Here is a 19,571-nt window from a genome sequence, read left to right as displayed (position 1 = left end):
TGATGGAACCTTCTGGAATGTCTGAACTCAAGCGCCACCTAGCGGTGCAGCACGCAGTGAATTTTGTAGAAGATATTACAGGAGAAAATGTGTCGAGGTAAAAGGCACTCGCTCTTCAAATATGAATATTATATCAAAAAAATAATTTGACATTAGATAAATTGTACTAGAACTTGGGGGAATAGAGCAGAGAATATCGAATGAGAATTAGTGGTCGGTTTCAGAGGAATGAATCAGTTGCTCACTTGCGCCCACTGTAGGCCGATTAGGTCAGAACGTCAGACTCCGTGTGGCACAGCGTGCGACGACAGTTAAGAGACAATAACAGGCGCTTGATCGGTAGGTACGACAAGATCATTGGATTTGCTACCAGCATCGTAATTGTCACCCTGTCCGTGTGTATTTTGAGTGGCGTTGTCGCTGAGGTCAGTGCTATTTTGCGTGCGTGGATAGGCTGGGCGCATGAATTATAGCGTGAATTTAATAACACCCCCATTTGCAATAAGCTGGTCTGAACGTCGCGAACATGTAATACATATTCATAATACATGTGCTTGTTTGGAAGAACATGCTGATTACGCGCAGATTTAATTACAATGTAAATTTAATTATGCAGCTGCAGCATCAATCGTGGTGCTGACACGGGTCGATAACAGGTCCGAACAGGCGGGATTTGAGCATGAAAACATGCGATCTGCTTTTCTGTCCCTACTGGAATGGCTGTGTTGTGCCTGAATAATGTAGTTTTGATGTTAGCATTGGAGGAAGGCTGGATGAGGGAGGCTTACATAAATCATTACGTATAATATGTCTTCCTCATACATTTACGTTCTAAGAGTACATATACACACTATGGCCTTATGTCAGAACAAACTGACAAAGCACTAATTAAGGAATAGAGAGAGATGGGGGAGGCTTTTGCACTGAAATGATGCTGAGCTAAAATAGGTCAAGCATGAGGGAAGCATCATAGGTGCACACACACATCAGTACTGCATCATGTAGAAAATCCACTACTCCTTGTTGCATCTGAATCGGTTGCAGATTGCACAAAATCACAGTACAGACATGGAGAGGTCCGTGCATGTCTATTGGTCTTTTTGGCTGCTCTAACACTGCTGGATTGAACTGAGCCTGAGCCGTAAGCACAACAACAGAAGGCCAAGCAGAATCTGGATCTGGCATAAAAGCACAATATAACCCAAGGATAGGGGGGTTAATGCATTCAGTGAATTCAGTCTTTTTACTTTAATGCATACACGTCAAATTCTGTATTTGCAATAAAAAACAAAAAACAGCCATGTGCCACAGAGCTTTGTAAATATATATTATTTGCAAGCTGTGTCCCCTGGAAGATAAAGAGCCGATCTGACGTTTTGTACCATTGTGCAGAATCTCCCAGTTCCTTTTTGTACATTTGGACATTTCATAAAACTGCATTGAGCAGCAGGACACTGCTTCCTTATTCAGCATAGACAGCTGTATCCAGTTTGAGGGTACCAGAGCACAGTGTCTAGGGCTGGGGCGATGGGTCCAGTATGTCTGTACCTCATTTACAGGATTTATCAGACACCCTTATCCAGAGCGACTTACAATCAGTAGTTACAGTAGAAAAGTAGTTACAGTCCCAACGTCATTTAAAAAATATGCTGAAAGAAATTATGCATGCCAATGCATTGAATCCAAAACAAAGAGTAACACTGGCGAGTAACAGCAATCCGAGTTTCAATATTGCAATATACACGATTGTTCATCACAATTTTGACAAATGTTTAAGTAGCTCCAAAACCTGAGCAACTGTAAAAGCTGCTCTGCTTCCTGACAGGCTGTTGGTTTTACTGTGTAATATAGTACTCTATACCTTGGTGAGCAGTGGGTTGTGTGTGGGGATGGTACATTGCTCAGTGGCACCTTGGCGGTTCTGGATTTGAACTGGCAACCTTCTGATTCCTTACCTGCTATTCCCTCACTGCCCCAACAGAAAGAGCAGCAAAGAGGGTAATGAAATAAAATGTAAAAAAAATATATAAACAGCTGGTATTGTGTTGCACATGTTTTGAAAAGCACATTAACCCCATTATGGTTACTTAAATGTTTTATTGATTGAGGATGTGGGAATACATTAAATTCAGCATTATTACAGGGCAGCTGCTGTAAAAATGAGACCCTACAGAAAAGATGATGGACTGTAAGTCTACAGAGACAATACACAAAAAGAACTAAGAAGAATTAAATAGAACTCAAAAAAGATGATTTTCCCAGAGCTGCAGCCTTCTTGAATCCTTCAGAAGAGCAGAGTGTTTTTAGTGATTAGACTACAGTCTTCGTTAGGTTAGGGAGGAAGAACTCCAAAGACCATTACCATTATTGTATGTTAAATAAACTGAATATTGTAATGTAATCCTAGGTGCACACCTACTTTGTTGTTCATTATTCATTACCAGCATTATAGGTTTCTACAGCTCCTCTGTAGGATCAGACCAGTCCAGTTGTGGACAGGTCTCCCAGACGGAAGGTAATGGTTGCACAGAAACCCCTTGCCAGGATGCACTATATTTGTCAGAGTGCTTGTAACTTTAGATGGCTTGAATATAAATAACCAGGTCCTCACCCATCCAGTGTCCTATTTACACGAGTTGTACAGCAGGCCAAAGAGGAACATCACTTCTTCATTTGAATGATTAGGTAATTAGAGAAGCTATGCATGTGAAGGCTGGAGGATGATGTCTGTACATTCTAGACTGCTACAGTTTGTTCTTTTTATTTGTTCGTAATTTTACTTTGGGACCATGTAAACACTTGAAGCTTTTCAATGTTATTGTGTTTTTTTGGGGTTTTTTTTTCGTCAATCTGTGGACAGTTATTTGTACATTTAAGAAAATTTTTTGTCTCTTCTAGCTTATATTGGACATTTGGAACCATGGACAAGGAATACAATTACATGAACTCTTCATCTCACAGTCACTACAACAATACCATTGCAACTTCCCTTAGCAACATAAATGACCATCATCACAGCAACCAGTTCCACAAGGAGAATGGTGTTGCATTGGGGCGCATGGGACCGGGAGATGGCCCAATGAAAGGTCAGTTAATGCTTTATGATAGAACTCTTGATTAAAGGAAGTTGACGTGCACCATTCTAACAGCTGGGGCGACTGGACATAATTAACTTGCAATCAACATTGCGCAAACTTTAAACCTTCCTGTTTAGAAAATATTTAGACTAAAAGAGTGCTTGCATACACTTTATATATAGAGGACACACACACTACTGAGCCTTGTTTTGACTTCTTTTAAGGATATCACATCAAAGTTGGATCAGCCTGTAGTGTTTTCCCACTTTAATTTTGAGTGTGACTCCAAATTAAAAAAAAAAAAAAGTGAAGTGATTGTCATTGTGATACACAGTAGCACAGCACACGGTGCACACAGTGAAATGTGTCCTCTGCATTTAGTGAGCAGTGGGCAACCATGACAGGCGCCCGGGAAGCAGTGTGTGGGGGACGGTGCTTTGCTCAGTGGCATCTTGACGGATCGAGATTTGAACCTTCTGCTTCCTTAACCACTAGGCCACCACTATTCAGACCTCCATGGGTTGATTTGATTTGATTTCCATTGATAGTTGAATGTGCTGACAACAAAATCACACAAAAATTATGTCAAGAACAAAGTATTCAATAAGAATATTCTTTCAGCTCTAGAATGTCTTATTTTTGTGTTTCCTTTTTTTTTTATATTTTATTTATTCTTGTGAAAATCACATACATAAATTGTGTCCCATCTTGGACATCAGGTTAATGTGATAATTGCTTTAGAATCAAAGCCACTATTTCATTTAAAAATAAATGAAACCGTGCACACTGGAGAAGGCACTTTGCTTAAAATATTATTATTGTTTTTTATTGTCTAGAAATAGTAATATATAAAACAAGAGCCCCATCCTATCTTTGGCCTTTGAACATTCTGTTCTCATTCTGTGCTTTAGTCTCATGACTTAAATTAAAATATTTACTAATATTAAATTAAATACTATTTACTAATAGTGCTCATACATGTCCATGTTCATTCATTCAATGAGTCATGCATTTTTGGAATACATCAGAAATGAGTCTTTAAGTAATTTATCACAAATTCAGCATTCAATTGACAATGTTCATGCTTCTGCATATAATGTGATGAATGTCTACTGTCTTGGTAGTTATTAGACATTCCAGGCTGTGGTTGCCAGGGTTTGGCAAACCTATCTGTCAGTTATATTTGTTTTAATTTTAGGTTTAGTCTAGTCTTTGCGTCAAGCTATCATCTTAATTAGTCCAGACTCATTATAGTCTAGTCAAGTTTCAGTCAACTAAAATTCTGTGCACTTTGGTCTTATTTATTATCTATGACTATTCAAGTCTAGTTTTAGTCAACAAAAACTGATTAAATTCAAAAAAGGAACCTTTTTTTTTTAGTCAAACCCATTTCATAATCAAATCAAGGTTATCTTATTATTATATTGTTCACAGCTGGCTGTAACAATTTTAGGCAAGATTTTAGGTGGCACTTACTTGCATTGCAATAAATTCCACTGTTAGTGTAGATTAACTCCCAAGAAATAATTTTTATTTAAATAAACCAATTGCAAATGTAAAATACTTTGAAAGGAACAAAAAATACAAACTTAAAAATATGAGCTTGTTGACACATCAAAAAATTACCATCCCCATGAGTAGCAGGTAAGGGCTACTTAGTCGGAGGGCTCTCAAGTTTTGAAGACAGTTAAGAGTGACATTCTACTAAATCCCACCACAACCGCCTCAGGAATGGGGGTGTTTCATTAATAGTTTTATTATTAGAGTTGTTGTTATTAATTGCTCAGACTTTTGGAAGAAAAGACTTGAAACATGGCATAGACAATTCAATAATATTTTTTAGCCTATTTGGAAAGAGATGATTATAATGTGAGACTATGTCAGTCATCGTGATAAGAAAATATGACCTAGACTACTTGACCTGAACAGGTCAGTGAACAGGCGGTAAAGATTATCTGACATCCTCTACTTGATATCCACTAACCTCACCCAAAGGCCTGCAACTAGGTTTCTTTGTCAGTCAACTAATATGATATATAAATACATACATACACGAACATATTCAAATTATATTATATATTAATCTACAGTGCATCTGGAAAGTATTTTCAGTGCAGCAGTTCCACATTGTGTTATGTTACAACCTTATTCCAAAGTGGATTAAATGCATTTTCCCATCAACATTTTCCCATGGCAAATGTATTAAAAACATAAGTATTCACTGCTTTTTTCAATACTTTGTTGAAGCACGTTTGGCAGAAATTACAGCCTCAAATCTTTTTGGATATGAATATTTGGAATATTAAAACATGGAAAAGCAAACAGAAGGGATCGAGGTCCCAAAACACAGATATTTGGTACATCTATTGAATGGCTGAGACAATAAACACAACACAGTCCTTTTATGCACTGGGGATAAACGGAATTGCAGGGGCTGATAGGTGCAGGTGATCATGACGGAACAAGACTAGGGTGTAAACAGGCAGAAGAGAACTGGGGTGGGACAGTGTGTTTAGAGACCAGTTGGTATTTATAATGTCATCTCTCATTCTCGCTTTGTGTGTGTGAGACGAATGCTGATAATATGCCAAGACCACACAATGAGTGCTGTTGTGTCTTGAGATGAAGTGGAAAAAGATGATGCAACCCCCTCTTTTCTTTTCTGTATGACCACCTCATGGCCCTGACCCCCACCCATGCCTGGTAGTGCCTAGCCTTCTCTTCTACCACTGCATAATGTGCTGGATTGCGTTTTTCATCTTTTCATACAAGTTAAAACGTTAGACGGTTGTGATCATGAAAACTGGAGAGGATTACCCCAACTGTGATATTGAAACTGGAGAGGATTACCCCAAATCAGATAACATTTCGGAATTCTGTAATATCTAGTGTCAACAAAATATCTTCATCAAAGAACCGAGATGATACAAAATATATCTTGCAATACTGTTGATGAATAAAAAGGAGGTCCTGTCACTCTTGTTCAGGCACCCAGCCCCAATAGCAGAATCTCGTCTCTGTCCGCTCCCCTGTGTTGAGGAACATCCACAAGAGACAGCAATGGAAAAACCACATAGGAGGAAGTGAAGGGAAAAACAAAAATAGAATCAGTCATACAACCTTTTACATTACATTGCAAACATACAAAGTATGCAAATTATACAAACAGCGGAACATACATGTATTGTCAAAAGGAATGGGCTATCTGAATCTGAGGCTCCGAAGCGCATATAGAGTATAAAGGGGCATGTTAGACGAAGCCCCCCTCTTCGAGACATTTATGATTTGGCAGAAAACAACGCTACCGATGACAAACGAAGTGTCGCTTCATGTATAAATGGAAGTGAATCCTGCTGGTGATTTGTGGATTGATTTGTTGGAGATTGTATGAGCAAGTATCTGACTTTTATTTTGTTTATTTCCAAATGGAACAAACATGCAAGAAAAAAAAAATTCACTTATGTTCATTTATTCCTTTTTGAGGGTGTAAATTTATTTTGACTCAAAATAACAGAGAGAGAATGAAAAGATACCAAATAAATGCACATATAAAAACCTCAATACATAATTACATTCACTGCTCAAAAAAAAGAGGAATACAAAAATAAGTCATCCTAGATCTGAATGAATAATTTTTCTTAGTAAATACATTCTTTACATAGTTACCAAAATTAGCAATGGCGCTGGAAATCAAATTTATCAACCCATGGCGATCTGGATCTTTATGACCTCCCTAGAACACCTGGGCATCCTGATAAGGTGGTGGATGGTCTCCTGAGGACTAAAGCATTCCCAGACCCCTGGACAGTGTGTGGCGCAATGTGCCGTTGGTGGATTTACATTTTCAGCATTTTACATTTACGCCCTTATCCAGAGCGACTTACAATCAGTAGTTACAGGGACAGTCCCCCTGGAGCAACTTGGGGTTAGGTGTCTTGCTCAGGGACACAATGGTAGCAAGTCTGGGTCTTCTCAATTGAATTCAGGTCTGGGGAACATGCAGGCCAGTCCAAAGAACCAATGACTTCATCTTGCAAGAACTGTTGATCATCTGAATCCACATGAGGTCTAGTAGTTTCTTGCATTAGGAGGAACCCAGGGCAAACCGCACAAGCATATGGTCTCACAAGGGGTCTTAGGAGCTCATCTCGGTACCTAATGGAAGTTAGGCTACCTCTGACGAGCACAACCCTCCAAATAAATGCCACCCCACAACATTACTGACCCACAGAGGTAACGGTCCAGCTGCTGGGTTGTTGTTTTACTGGCAACTGTTGCTTGGTACCGCCTACATGCTCTGAACACTACGCTGACAGAAACAGCAAATCTTCTTGCCACAGCTCACACTGATGTGACATCCTGGATGAGCTGCACGACCTAAGCCACTTGTGTAGGTTGTACACTCTGTCTCATGCTACCACTAGAGTGAACACACATCAGCCAGAATCCAAAGTAACTGAGAAGTGGTCTGTGGTCACCACCTGCAGAACCACACCTTTATTGGGAATGTCTTGCTAATTTCTTATAATTTTCACCTGTTATATATTCCATTTTTATGTGAAATTTTGATTTTGATTTCACAGAAGTTAAATTTAGTGGTTTAAGTCTTCACTTTATTTTGAGTAGTGTATTATAATGGGAAACTGTGCAAACTACTACTTAATTATACAAATTGCAAATGTGGAATGAAATATACATGCATTAAAAAATAAACAAAAGAAAAATTTACTGTCCTACAGAACAACCCATGGAGTGCCGACAGAGAAATGAACAAGTGGTGTCTATGTGGGACGCTGCGGTTTTAATTTGGCTTCTTTGCGGCTTCTTTGCAAAACCTGCATGGCGCCTTTAACTGTACGGCTGATATTAGGCTGAAAAAATGTATATGGCCAGGTGACTCCCTCGTGGTGGAGGTGGGACCTTCTCTGACTCCAGTCAGCAAACACAGATATAGTCAGGAGTGTCTTCCAAGCATACAAGTAGAGACGGTATTCTTTGTCCTCATGTGCTGCTCTGCGCAGTGATCCTGGCTAGGTGCTGCGGTGTATTTCATTGTATTGAACAATTACATAATGATGAGGCTAATAAAATATAACATGTTTTTTTTGTGTAATGTAAACCAATATAAATTTTACACACAGGTAAGAAAAGTGTTACGTAATGAAACAATAAAATATGAATAACAGTGAATGTTCACTATTATTATTATTATATTGTCCATCTTATTTTATAGTTATATTTAAAAGAAAGGTTTGTTTGTGTTGAAAAGCCATTATAATAGGTCTTTTTATCTTTCATTTTATAGCTCAAACCAATCCTGAAAAGAATGTTGACAAACAGGTAAGAAAAATCGAATTTCCTTTATATCTAGGGATGGGTGCAGAAACCTGATAGCATCAGGTCCCATTTAATATCATGTTTCTGACAATCAAAAAAGAATGGTAACATCAGCCTTCAGTACTAGAAAAATGATTAAAATATTCCCTTCTAACCAGCAAAACCAACATCTCGAGAGCAGCGATTTTCTTGGTAAAGTGTATGCTTGTTGTGGAATCGTTGATAAATAAAATAGGAGATCTGGTGGTTTTGAGCAGACTGGCCTGTTTTAGCTAAGGTGTTGGCATGACTTGATTGTGTATCACGCATATAACCCTATATTAAATAGATTATTATTTTTTCTTTGTTACATCCCCCTTTGATTTATTTTGTAACTTCCAAACATTCATAATTTATCTGTAAACCATAATGGGAACTCCTAAACATCAACAAATTCATCAGGATGTGATGATATGGAAACGATATGGCCAACTCCCGTATTGCATGCTTTCCGAAGTACCTCGGTCCGGACGAACGCGGAGCCAGAAAATACACTAATCAGATATGACGTCAAGTCTGTAAAATCTAATAAATGTGTGCGGAGTAGCCCAGCTAGCAGCAGCACAAATAACATGGACAGAAACACCCCTGAATAAAGCCCAAGAGGTAGCCGTGGCCCTAGAGGAATGAGCCCTAAGGCCCTGTGGGGGCAGGAAGCCCTGTGTGTGTTAGGCCAGGCTGATTCCTTCCACCAGCCAGCACAATAAACACTGAGATGAGATAGGCTTACATCTGTATGGAGGAGCCCAGGACACAAACAGCTGGTCCCTTCTCCTGAAAACTCTGGTTCTGACCGCAAAGCATGTACCGGACACAAACAATGTAGCCTCCGATCTTCTCCTGAAGCAAATTGAGGGGGGTGAAAAGCATTCAGCTCCACAGTGCTACAATTATAAGCAAAGTTAACATCCTTGGGAACAAATGCAGGGTTAGGTAACAGCACGACCCTAGCATCTCCCAGGCCAAAGTTCATGCAAGAAGGGTGAAAAGAGAACGCATGAATCTCACTCACCCGCTTCGCTGAGGACAGCGCAAGAAGCAAGGCTGTCTTAAGGGTCAGGAGATTCACACTCACCCAGTGGCTCGAAGGGAGGTTCTGAGAACATCTGCAGGACCAGGGGCAAATCCCATGATGGGACTAATAGCTGACATGCTGGCCGGAGCCAGCGGATGCTTTTCATAAAGCGGCACACGAGAGGATGCTTACCAACAGACCCGCTGTCAAAGGGTCCTTGCCTGAGATTATGAACCCACAGGCCACCAGGCAATGGTGGGGCACGACGTCCTTTGCCCCGGAGGACCCAGCTGGAGAGGGATTGGCCATTAAGAACTTGGTAAGTGCTCCAAATGGCTGGGGACATTTGCCACAACACGTTAGCGTCGTAATATGCCTTTTCACTTGACGCGTTAGGTGGTATTCAGAGGACAGCGGGGTTGAGACCAGTGTTCCTCTATAGAAAAATAACCAAAAGGAAGACCTCAGGAAGGCGACTGCAGACCTGCGTTCTGTGGTGAGGTCCTTGATGGCTCGCCTGTGATTTGTAAGCAGGGAGCAGCCACAGTCCAGGTGCTGAGGAAAGTCCGCAGATCTTCACGGGGGAAGAGTGCAAGAAGGCCGTTCTGGTGGACTGCAGCAGCTGATATAGTGGAGGCAGGGCTCCCGGGGTGCAGCTGCCATTGGTCCGTCTGCAACGGATGTAGTGTCATTGGTGCTTCCGCGACCGGTTATGCTGAGGGTGTTCCCATAGTGAGATACCGAGTGAATGTTTGAAAGAGAACCATATATAGGGACAAAAGAATACCCAATCATACCCATCTACACAGACTTCACCTACAACTCCACCAATTGCTTCCTACAGAAGTTTGCTGATGACTCTACAACCTCTAAACATCCAGAGTATGGACATTGAGGCTGTGGAAAGCTACAGGTACTTTGATGTTTATCTGAACAATAAACTGGACTGGACTAACAACTCTGATGCCCTCTACAGGAAAGGGCAGAGCAGGCTGTACCTGCTGTGGAGGCTCAGGTCTTTTGGGGTGAAGGGTCCACTCTTGAAGACCTTATATGACTCTGTGGTGGCCTCAGCCATCTTTTATGGTGCGGTTTGCTGGGGAGGTAGCATCTCTGCTGGGGACAGAAATAGACAAAACAGACTGAGGGCCAGCTCTGTTTTAGGATGTCCTCTGGAGCCAGTGGAGGTGGTGATTGACAGGAGAATGGTGGCTAAGCTATCATCCCTGTTGGAGAACCCCATGCAGTAGACCCTGACAGTACTGAGCAGCTCCTTCAGCGGCAGGCTGCAGCACCCACGATGTGGGACGGAGAGATTCAGAAGGTCTTTACTGCAAACAGCTGTCAGGCTCTACAACAGCTGACCACACAAACACACATCCAGTACACCATCTCCATTTCTGTGCAATATGTCTATATCTATCCACTATGTACATATGTAAAATCTTACAAATACATCTTTTATGTTTTATTTTTACAACTCACATTCACATTTATTTTGCTATTCTAGGACCATTTATTTGCTTATTTGTACAGTGAACTTTAATATTTTATAGTTGACATCGTGTCTGTGCTATTTTCTTTTGCTGCTCTTATCTTGTACTTTCAACTTCCTGTTGTGACAATGTAAATTTCCCACTTGTGGGACTAATGAATCTTATCTCTTATCATCTTTTACTGAAAATTGATCTCCTACTTGAATTTAACTATAGTTTCGTCTTGATGATCTGTTGCTCGAAGGCAGTGGAAAGCGGGGACACTTGGCCAGTGCATTTATCGATGCATGTAATGTGTTTTATAGATGCACTGTACTTTTTCTGTGTTTAATTTCTATCATTTTATTTGGGCTTGGGCTTATGTGGTAAATCAGAAGTCACATTAGCACAAAATGGATGGTGAATCGGATGCTAGCTTCTGACAATTACGTTCTGGTTGCACTGGCAATGAGAGTAAAGTCTTGACCAGTAAAAATCATGCAAAAAAAATTATAAAAGACTCATAGGAAGCATGTTGGTACAGTCATGTTGGCCGACATCCGCCGAAACCACAATAATGTCACTAAGGGCAAACCAGATGGGCTTGCATGTCACTGCAGAATTATGTGGTAGCCATTCTGGTTAAGCGTACACCTCTCACAGCTTGTCAGCAATAGAAGTCATTTAAACATGTTTGCATTTTCAGTTCTTTGCCATGAAAATATCATAAAGGTTCCAAGGAACAATTATAATACATTGAAAGGTTGAGAATATGAATGCCTTTGTATTATCATTTGTCAAACTTAGAGACATCTGTCTCAGCTGATTTTACGCACCATAAGTAAAATTATATCTGGGTGGGCAAATGAAAAGCTTTTTCCAAGCCAGAAACTAACTGCCCATTGATCAGTGTGTTTTTCTCATTGTGGTCCACAGCAAGCAGAGTGCACACAATGAAATGTGTCCGCTGCATTCAACCCATCACCATTAGTGATCAGGGGGCAGCTATGAAAGGTGCCTGGGGAGCAGTGGTGGTTTGGGATTTGAACACTCAACCCTTTGTTTACGAGTCTGTCAGGAAACTCTATGAGTTAAACACTTTTTCATATTTGGGAACACTTTTGGACATCTATCCACACACCTACAGTGGCCTGAATACCCAGCATATGCTTGTAAAGTGTATTGAACCAGGAAATAAAACACATTTTTAAAAATAGAATTGTAATTTCCAGTGGTTCTTTGTGAAACAAAAAGCATTTTCATTAATTTTGCTTCCATTTACTGCCATGAAATGACAATGAGGAAATATTTAAATTTGTGGGACCAGTGCAACTTTTCAGAAATGTAACAAAAAAAATATCTAATTTTAAAATCTTTTGTTGAATTACAACACAGTTGCCACAAATATTGCAGGAGAACTACTAGAACCTGCTTGGATCTGAGATTCACCCAGAAAACAGTGAAGTTTGGTGGTGGAAAAATCATGGTCTGGGGTTACATCCAGTATGGGGGCGTGGAAGGCAACATCAATAGTCTGAAATACAAGAAAATCTACATTTTATATTCCCAACCATCTCCACAACAAAGTTGCTCAAGGCGAAAAAGATCAAGATGCTCCAGGATTGGCCATCCCAGTCACCAGACATGAATATCATTGAGATTCAAAGAGGAAGCATGGAAGATGAAACCAAAGAATATTGATATTGGGAGGCATTGAAGGGAAAAACAGCACCACAGCACAGAAGACCACACCCCCTCCTGGTGACCAGGTGTTGACTCTGTCCCCGGACAGTGTGAGGAGATCCCTCAGCAGGATCAACGCTCGCAAAGCTCCAGGCCCTGACAACATTCCTGGTCGTGTACTGAGGGACTGTGCAGTGGAACTCACTGATGTCTTCACAGACATCTTTAACATCTCACTCTCCCAGGCTGTCGTCCCCACCTGCTTCAAAGACACAACAATCATTCCGGTGCCAAAAAAGTCATCTCCTTCCTGCTTTAATGACTACCGTCCAATTGCACTTACCCCCATCCTCATGAAGTGCTTTGAACGGCTAGTCATGAAGCACATCAAGTCTGCCCTCCCCCCCTCACTGGACCCCTTCCAGTTTGCATATCGGCCCAACCGCTCAACCGATGATGCCATTTCCACTGCACTCCACTCAGCACTCACACATCTGGACAAAAAAGACTCATATGTTCGAATGCTGTTCATAGACTTCAGTTCAGCATTTAACACAATAATCCCACAACAGCTCACACAAAAACTGATCCAGCTGGGGCTCAACACCTCACTGTGTAACTGGCTGTTGGACTTCCTCACAGGAAGACCACAAGCAGTACGGGTTGGCAGTAGCACATCCAGCACCATCGTCCTTAACACGGGGGCTCCTCAGGGATGTGTGCTGAGCCCCCTTCTCTTCACTCTGCTGACCCACGACTGCACTCCGTCACACTGCTCCAACCTCTTCATCAAGTTTGCGGATGACACGACTGTGGTGGTACTCATCAATAACAGGGATGAGTCTAACTACAGAAGCGAGGTGAGCCGCCTGGCCAAGTGGTGCGGAGACAACAATCTCTCCCTGAATGTGGAGAAGACGAAAGAGATTGTTGTTGACTTCAGGAGAGGAAACACTCAGCATGCTCCTCTGACCATCAACGGTGCATCTGTGGAGAGAGTGAGCAGCACCAAGTTCCTGGGTGTGCACATTACCACCACTGCATTGGCCAAGAAAGCACAGCAGCGTCTTTACTTCCTCCGCAAACTTAGAAGAGCAAGAGCACCAGCCCCCATCATGCACACATTCTACCGAGGAACCATCGAGAGCATCCTGTCCAGCTGCATCACTGTGTGGTTTGGAGCCTGCAATGCGTCCTGCCAAAAAACTCTCCAACGCACAGTAAGAGCAGCTGAGAGAATCATCGGTGTCCCTCTCCCCTCCCTCCAAGACATCTACAGTACACGCCTCACCAAGAAAGCCCTCGGCATAGCAGCTGATCCCACCCACCCAATGCAAACCTTCTTCAGCCTGCTGCCATCAGGGAGGAGACTGCGGAGTCTCCAGGCCAGGACCAGCAGACTGAAGGACAGCTTCACCCATCAGGCTGTCAGGAAACTCAACTCCCTCCCGGCTCTGCCCCCACTCCCCTCACTCCCCTCTTCTGCTCCACAAACTTTCTGAACTCTAAATCACACAAACTGACCATGCACCAGTCACTCTGTGCAGCTCTGGTCTGCCATCTACCTCACTTTCACTTCGTCACTTTAAACTTAAAACTCTGTTGCACTATTGGTTTTTGCACTCTCCTGATGTTGCACTCTCCACCATGTGCCCTTATTTGTATATGGTGTTTTTAAAATTGTATATTGTGCCTTTCTTTTTAAATTGTATTTATACTCTGTATTTGTTACTGTTACTGTTTTTGTATTTAATGTTACTTTTATGGGTCAGAGAGTAACGTAATTTCAATTCTCTGCATGTCCTGTACATGTGGCAGAATTGACAATAAAGTTGACTTGACTTGACTTGACTTGACTTGACTTGACATGCAAGACTGCTTTCTTTGCTATTCCTGATGACTTCATCAATAAATTGTATGAATCCTTGCCAAACTGCATGGATTCAGTCCTTCAAGCTCATGGAAGTCATACAAGATATTAAATTTGGATCTCACAGCAGCACAACTTAATTTGCTGACATATTTTTGTATTTGCATTAAGTTTGTTCAATTTCTGTATAGGCGACAAAACTTTAGTCTTGCCAAAATTTGACCTTTCTTTCTTGATTAATTGAACTAATTCATTTCCATGCATTAAACAATTTTTAGCTTTTCATATGAGCTATTTCTAACACCAATTGATTAATTAAAAGTCAGGTTTAAAAAGTCAGTTTCTACAAAATTGATATGGGATAAGACTTTTGTCAGGGGCTGTATGTACACCTTAGCTGATAAATTTAACCAACATACCTTTATATTTTTGTGTTATATAGTAGGCATGCCTTGTACTGTGATTTATTTTTCTGATTCTTTACTGCTACATGTTTAATTCACAGGCTCCAGGTGGTGCCAGACCTCCAGTCACAGGAAGTAAAATTCGATCCATGCCCCCCCCTCAGTCAGGCAAGTATCAGTCTAGACCAGAGATCTAATCCCATTGTGAATAGTGAATATTTTGTTTAAAGGTGAAAGTAATTCTTTTTCATGATGCAGTGTTCACTGCATATCACCATCCTACATAGGCTCAGTGGTCAGCTATGAATTCAAATCAGGGTTGAAATGATCTGCAAATGTGCAGATTTTGCTCAAATCATTGGTTTGTTGGTCTGGGACCAGATGCTGACACTACCATCTGATTGCATTTCATCAGAAAAAAACATATCTGCATTGGATGTCATGTTGTAAGTAATAACAACTTTTCACTTGTTCATGATGCTACAGCTTCAAAGACTCCAGAGGCAAGTGGCCAAAGCAGCCCTGGAACTCCAAAATCTCCGTCTAGCAAGGCACTGGGAGGAAAGTCCCCTGCCTCTGGCACTAAAGATATGAAGAAAATTGCTGTGATCCGATCCACACCCAAATCACCAGGTTCTAACAAGAATCCTGCCCCCCTGGCTACAGCTGCTCCACTACCTGACCTGAAAAACATCAAGTCCAAAATTGGCTCCACTGACAACATGAAATACCAGCCAGGAGGAGGACAGGTAAAACTATGGGAATTCATTTTGTTGGATTATGACTTCAAACTGTTCAGCCTTTTTTGGGGCTTTTAGCCAAAATTAAACAGGATATCGCCACAACTGCATGATCTATTAGTGTATATATACTTTTTCTAAATCAGAACGCTCCTGAAATTAACATTTAAAGAGAATTTTCCAATCTATCAATTTATAAATTTTACTTGTGATTATAGTTAATCGTTCTAACTAATTACAGCTGTATTGGGATCACATCATATGTATATTCTCCATATATATTAAAATACATGTTCTACATTCAAAAGAACAACATGCGAAATGATGTTGTATATAAACACATACACAAAGCTGAAGAGACGCCATCTGGGGGTCACATCTGAGTCTGAGTCCGGCCAGCAAAGCAGCTCCTGGATTTTGAACCTGGGTTTACATTACATTTTACATTTATGGCATTTACCAGACACCCTTATCCAGAGCAACTTACAACCAGTAGTTACAAGGACAGTGCCCCCTGGAGCAACTTAGGGTTAAGTGTCTTGCTCAGGGACACAATGGTAGTAAGTGGGATTTGAACCTAGGTCTTCTGGTTCATAGGCGAGTGTGTTACCCACTAGGCTACTACCACTGCTTACCGGGCAACAATCATACATACACACACATCATATTATGCTGGTAGACAGTGGCATTAATGTTCAAGACTGAAGGAAAGAGAAGTGTGTGTGTGTGCTATTGTCTGTTGTACCTGCTGAACTGCGCAGAGTTTGCCGAGTTGCCTGTGTTTTATATATATGTGTGTGTGCGCGTGTGTGTGTGTGTGTATGAGTCTGAGTTTTAAGTTTAAATTATGAGGAGCCAGTGGTGATGAGTGACATCCTCTTTTAAGTGCAGTGTCTATCTTTGCCATTCCTCTTGCGATTTTTCTCTGTTTTCTTTCAACATAAAATGATTTTGAGTTGGTGTAATGATCCAGACATTACTCCGGACTGGAATTTCGGGATGCCTTGTCTCTGATTACCCTGTTTTTTGTCAGCAATCCTGGTTATGTTATGTCCTTGTGTCGTCATTGCCTTGTTCCTATATGTAATGTGTATTACATGTATTGTGTGTTTTTTTACTTGAAATTGATGGTGACCATACCATTACAAGAACTGAACCATTCTTGTGCAATCTTGTTCATGGTACAAGACTGTCTTTGGTCATTAACAAATATTAATGGATTTTCTTATACATCCATGTAAAATCCATTATTTGAAAGTAGTGCTGCACGATTAATCTAATCGCAATCATAATCGCGATGTCAGTCTGTGCGATTACATGAACGCAAAAAGCTGCGATTTAAATGATTAGTACATGGATTGAATCGGCAACATTTCACTCATTCTCTCAAAGTTTGTGAGCTTACTGAAGTCTCACTTCAGTCGAATGTGACGTGTTTTTGTCACATGACTTTCGATTCAGTTCAATGGAGACCTCAGATTTGTGACTCGCATAGACATATGGGTAAACGGCGCCTGACGAGCTGCATCGTACGTCAACGTCGTGCCGCCATATTGCGATAGGCTCTGCTGTGGAGTGAAGCATATACAGGGAGTGCAGAATTATTAGGCAAGTTGTATTTTTGAGGAATTATTTTATTATTGAACAACAACCATGTTCTCAATGAACCCAAAAAACTCATTAATATCAAAGCTGAATGTTTTTGGAAGTAGTTTTTAGTTTGTTTTTATTTTTAGCTATTTTAGGGGGATATCTGTGTGTGCAGGTGACTATTACTGTGCATAATTATTAGGCAACTTAACAAAAAACAAATATATACCCATTTTACCAGTGAAACCAATATAACATCTCCACATTCACAAATATAAATTTCTGACCAATATAGCCACCTTTCTTTGCAATGACACTCAAAAGCCTGCCATCCATGGATTCTGTCAGTGTTTTGATCTGTTCACCATCAACATTGCGTGCAGCAGCAACCACAGCCTCCCAGACACTGTTCAGAGAGGTGTACTGTTTTCCCTCCTTGTAAAATCTCACATTTGATGATGGACCACAGGTTCTCAATGGGGTTCAGATCAGGTGAACAAGGAGGCCATGTCATTAGTTTTTCTTCTTTTATACACTTTCCTGCCAGCCACGCTGTGGAGTATTCTTCCTGTAGCACTGCTTGAAGAAGGTGTCTTCCAGAAACTGGCAGTAGGACTGAGAGTTGAGCTTGACTCCATCCTCAACCCGAAAAGGCCCCACAAGCTCATCTTTGATGATACCAGCCCAAACCAGTACTCCACCTCCACCTTGCTGGCGTCTGAGTCGGACTGGAGCTCTCTGCCCTTTACCAATCCAGCCACGGGCCCATCCATCTGGCCCATCAATACTCACTCTCATTTCATCAGTCCATAAAACCTTAGAAAAATCAGTCTTGAGATATTTCTTGGCCCAGTCTTGACGTTTCAGCTTGTGTGTCTTGTTCAGTGGTGGTCGTCTTTCAGCCTTTCTTACCTTGGCCATGTCTCTGAGTATTGCACACCTTGTGCTTTTGGGCACTCCAGTGATGTTGCAGCTCTGAAATATGGCCAAACTGGTGGCAAGTGGCATCTTGGCAGCTGCACGCTTGACTATTCTCAGTTCATGGGCAGTTATTTTGCGCCTTGGTTTTTCCACACGCTTCTTGCGACCCTGTTGACTATTTTGAATGAAACGCTTGATTGTTTGATGATCATGCTTCAGAAGCTTTGCAATTTTAAGAGTGCTGCATCCCTCTGCAAGATATCTCACTATTTTTTAATTTTCTGAGCCTGTCAAGTCCTTCTTTTGACCCATTTTGCCAAAGGAAAGGAAGTTGCCTAATAATTATGCACACCTGATATAGGGTGTTGATGTCATTAGACCACACCCCTTCTCATTACAGAGATGCACATCACCTAATATGCTTAATTGGTAGTAGGCTTTCGAGCCTATACAGCTTGGAGTAAGACAACCTGCATGAAGAGGATGATGTGGACAAAATACTAATTTGCCTAATAATTCTGCACTCCCTGTACATATCTATGGAGAGAAGTGCAAAAAAATGCCTCACTCTTGTGCTGCTCGGGGCTGTACTAACCACTGTACACTCCAAACCAGATCCCGGGGGATTACATTTCATAGGTAAGGCTGGACAATTGTTTTGAATATATTTGGCCATTATAAAATCCCGTTTTATTAGTCTTAACCTTAGCTGAGCAAGGCTAAGCTAGCGAAGTTATGCATTCCTGTGTTCAAGTCAGCCTCAAAACAACGTTTTGGCTAAACGTAAGCATTAACTATTTAGACTGTTCTTAGCTGTTTAGTTAACTTTTCTCAAACTTTGAAGGTTTCCTAAAGAAAATCACCTCAGTTTACAAATCTTAACCTTAGCTAAGCTAGCAAAGCTTTGCATCCCTGTGTTCAAGTCAGCCTCCAAACAATGTTTTGGTTAAATGTAAGAACTATAATACGGGATTTTAAAATGGCCAAATATAATCAAAACAGTTATTTAGCCTTACCAGGGTTTGTCGTTCGACAGTAATGTAAAGAGTTTTTTGTGATTATTTAATTTTGTAGAATATTGTATTTTGAAAGCACTGGGCATTTCAAGTTGTTATAAGTAGTTTGTATGTTTCACTTTGAAATTAAACATTTCACTATTAGTAATTTGTATGCGACTTTTCATTGATATACAAGCAAGTGCCCTTTATCATATCACATATCGCAATATTGATCTCAATAATTGCAATATGTCTTTTTTCCCCAAATCGTGCAGCCCTATTTGAAAGGTATCAATGTTCTGTGAAGTAGACATTCACTGACCAATTTTCAACAAGATGTTTTTTCTTTGGTTTTTCATTTGACAGTTTAAATTATTAAAGACGATAAACAGATCCACTTAGACAAACATGTGAAGCAGGGT

General features: G+C 40.8%; 1 protein-coding gene across 5 annotated transcripts in view; it reads left to right on the top strand.

The window, feature by feature from the left end:
- The first annotated feature begins 223 nt into the window (after positions 1-223).
- Positions 224-19,571, top strand: part of mapta (microtubule-associated protein tau a) — a 31,239-nt gene continuing 11,891 nt past the window's right edge. For 3 of the 5 annotated variants that reach the window (XM_028969433.1, XM_028969401.1, XM_028969425.1), the window contains exons 1-5: positions 224-339; positions 2,899-3,086; positions 8,383-8,417; positions 15,002-15,068; positions 15,387-15,649. In XM_028969433.1, the coding sequence (XP_028825266.1) occupies positions 2,921-3,086; positions 8,383-8,417; positions 15,002-15,068; positions 15,387-15,649 (531 nt within the window). In that variant the 5' untranslated portion in view covers positions 224-339; positions 2,899-2,920. Of the gene's footprint in view, positions 426-2,898; positions 3,087-8,382; positions 8,418-15,001; positions 15,069-15,386; positions 15,650-19,571 lie in introns of all 5 variants that reach the window. The other 2 variants (XM_028969419.1, XM_028969407.1) reach the window with 2 other exon arrangements.

This window comes from Denticeps clupeoides, chromosome 2 (assembly GCF_900700375.1).
Source record: "Denticeps clupeoides chromosome 2, fDenClu1.1, whole genome shotgun sequence".
Taxonomy (NCBI): domain Eukaryota; kingdom Metazoa; phylum Chordata; class Actinopteri; order Clupeiformes; family Denticipitidae; genus Denticeps; species Denticeps clupeoides.
This window is presented reverse-complemented; position numbering and strand designations above follow the sequence as displayed.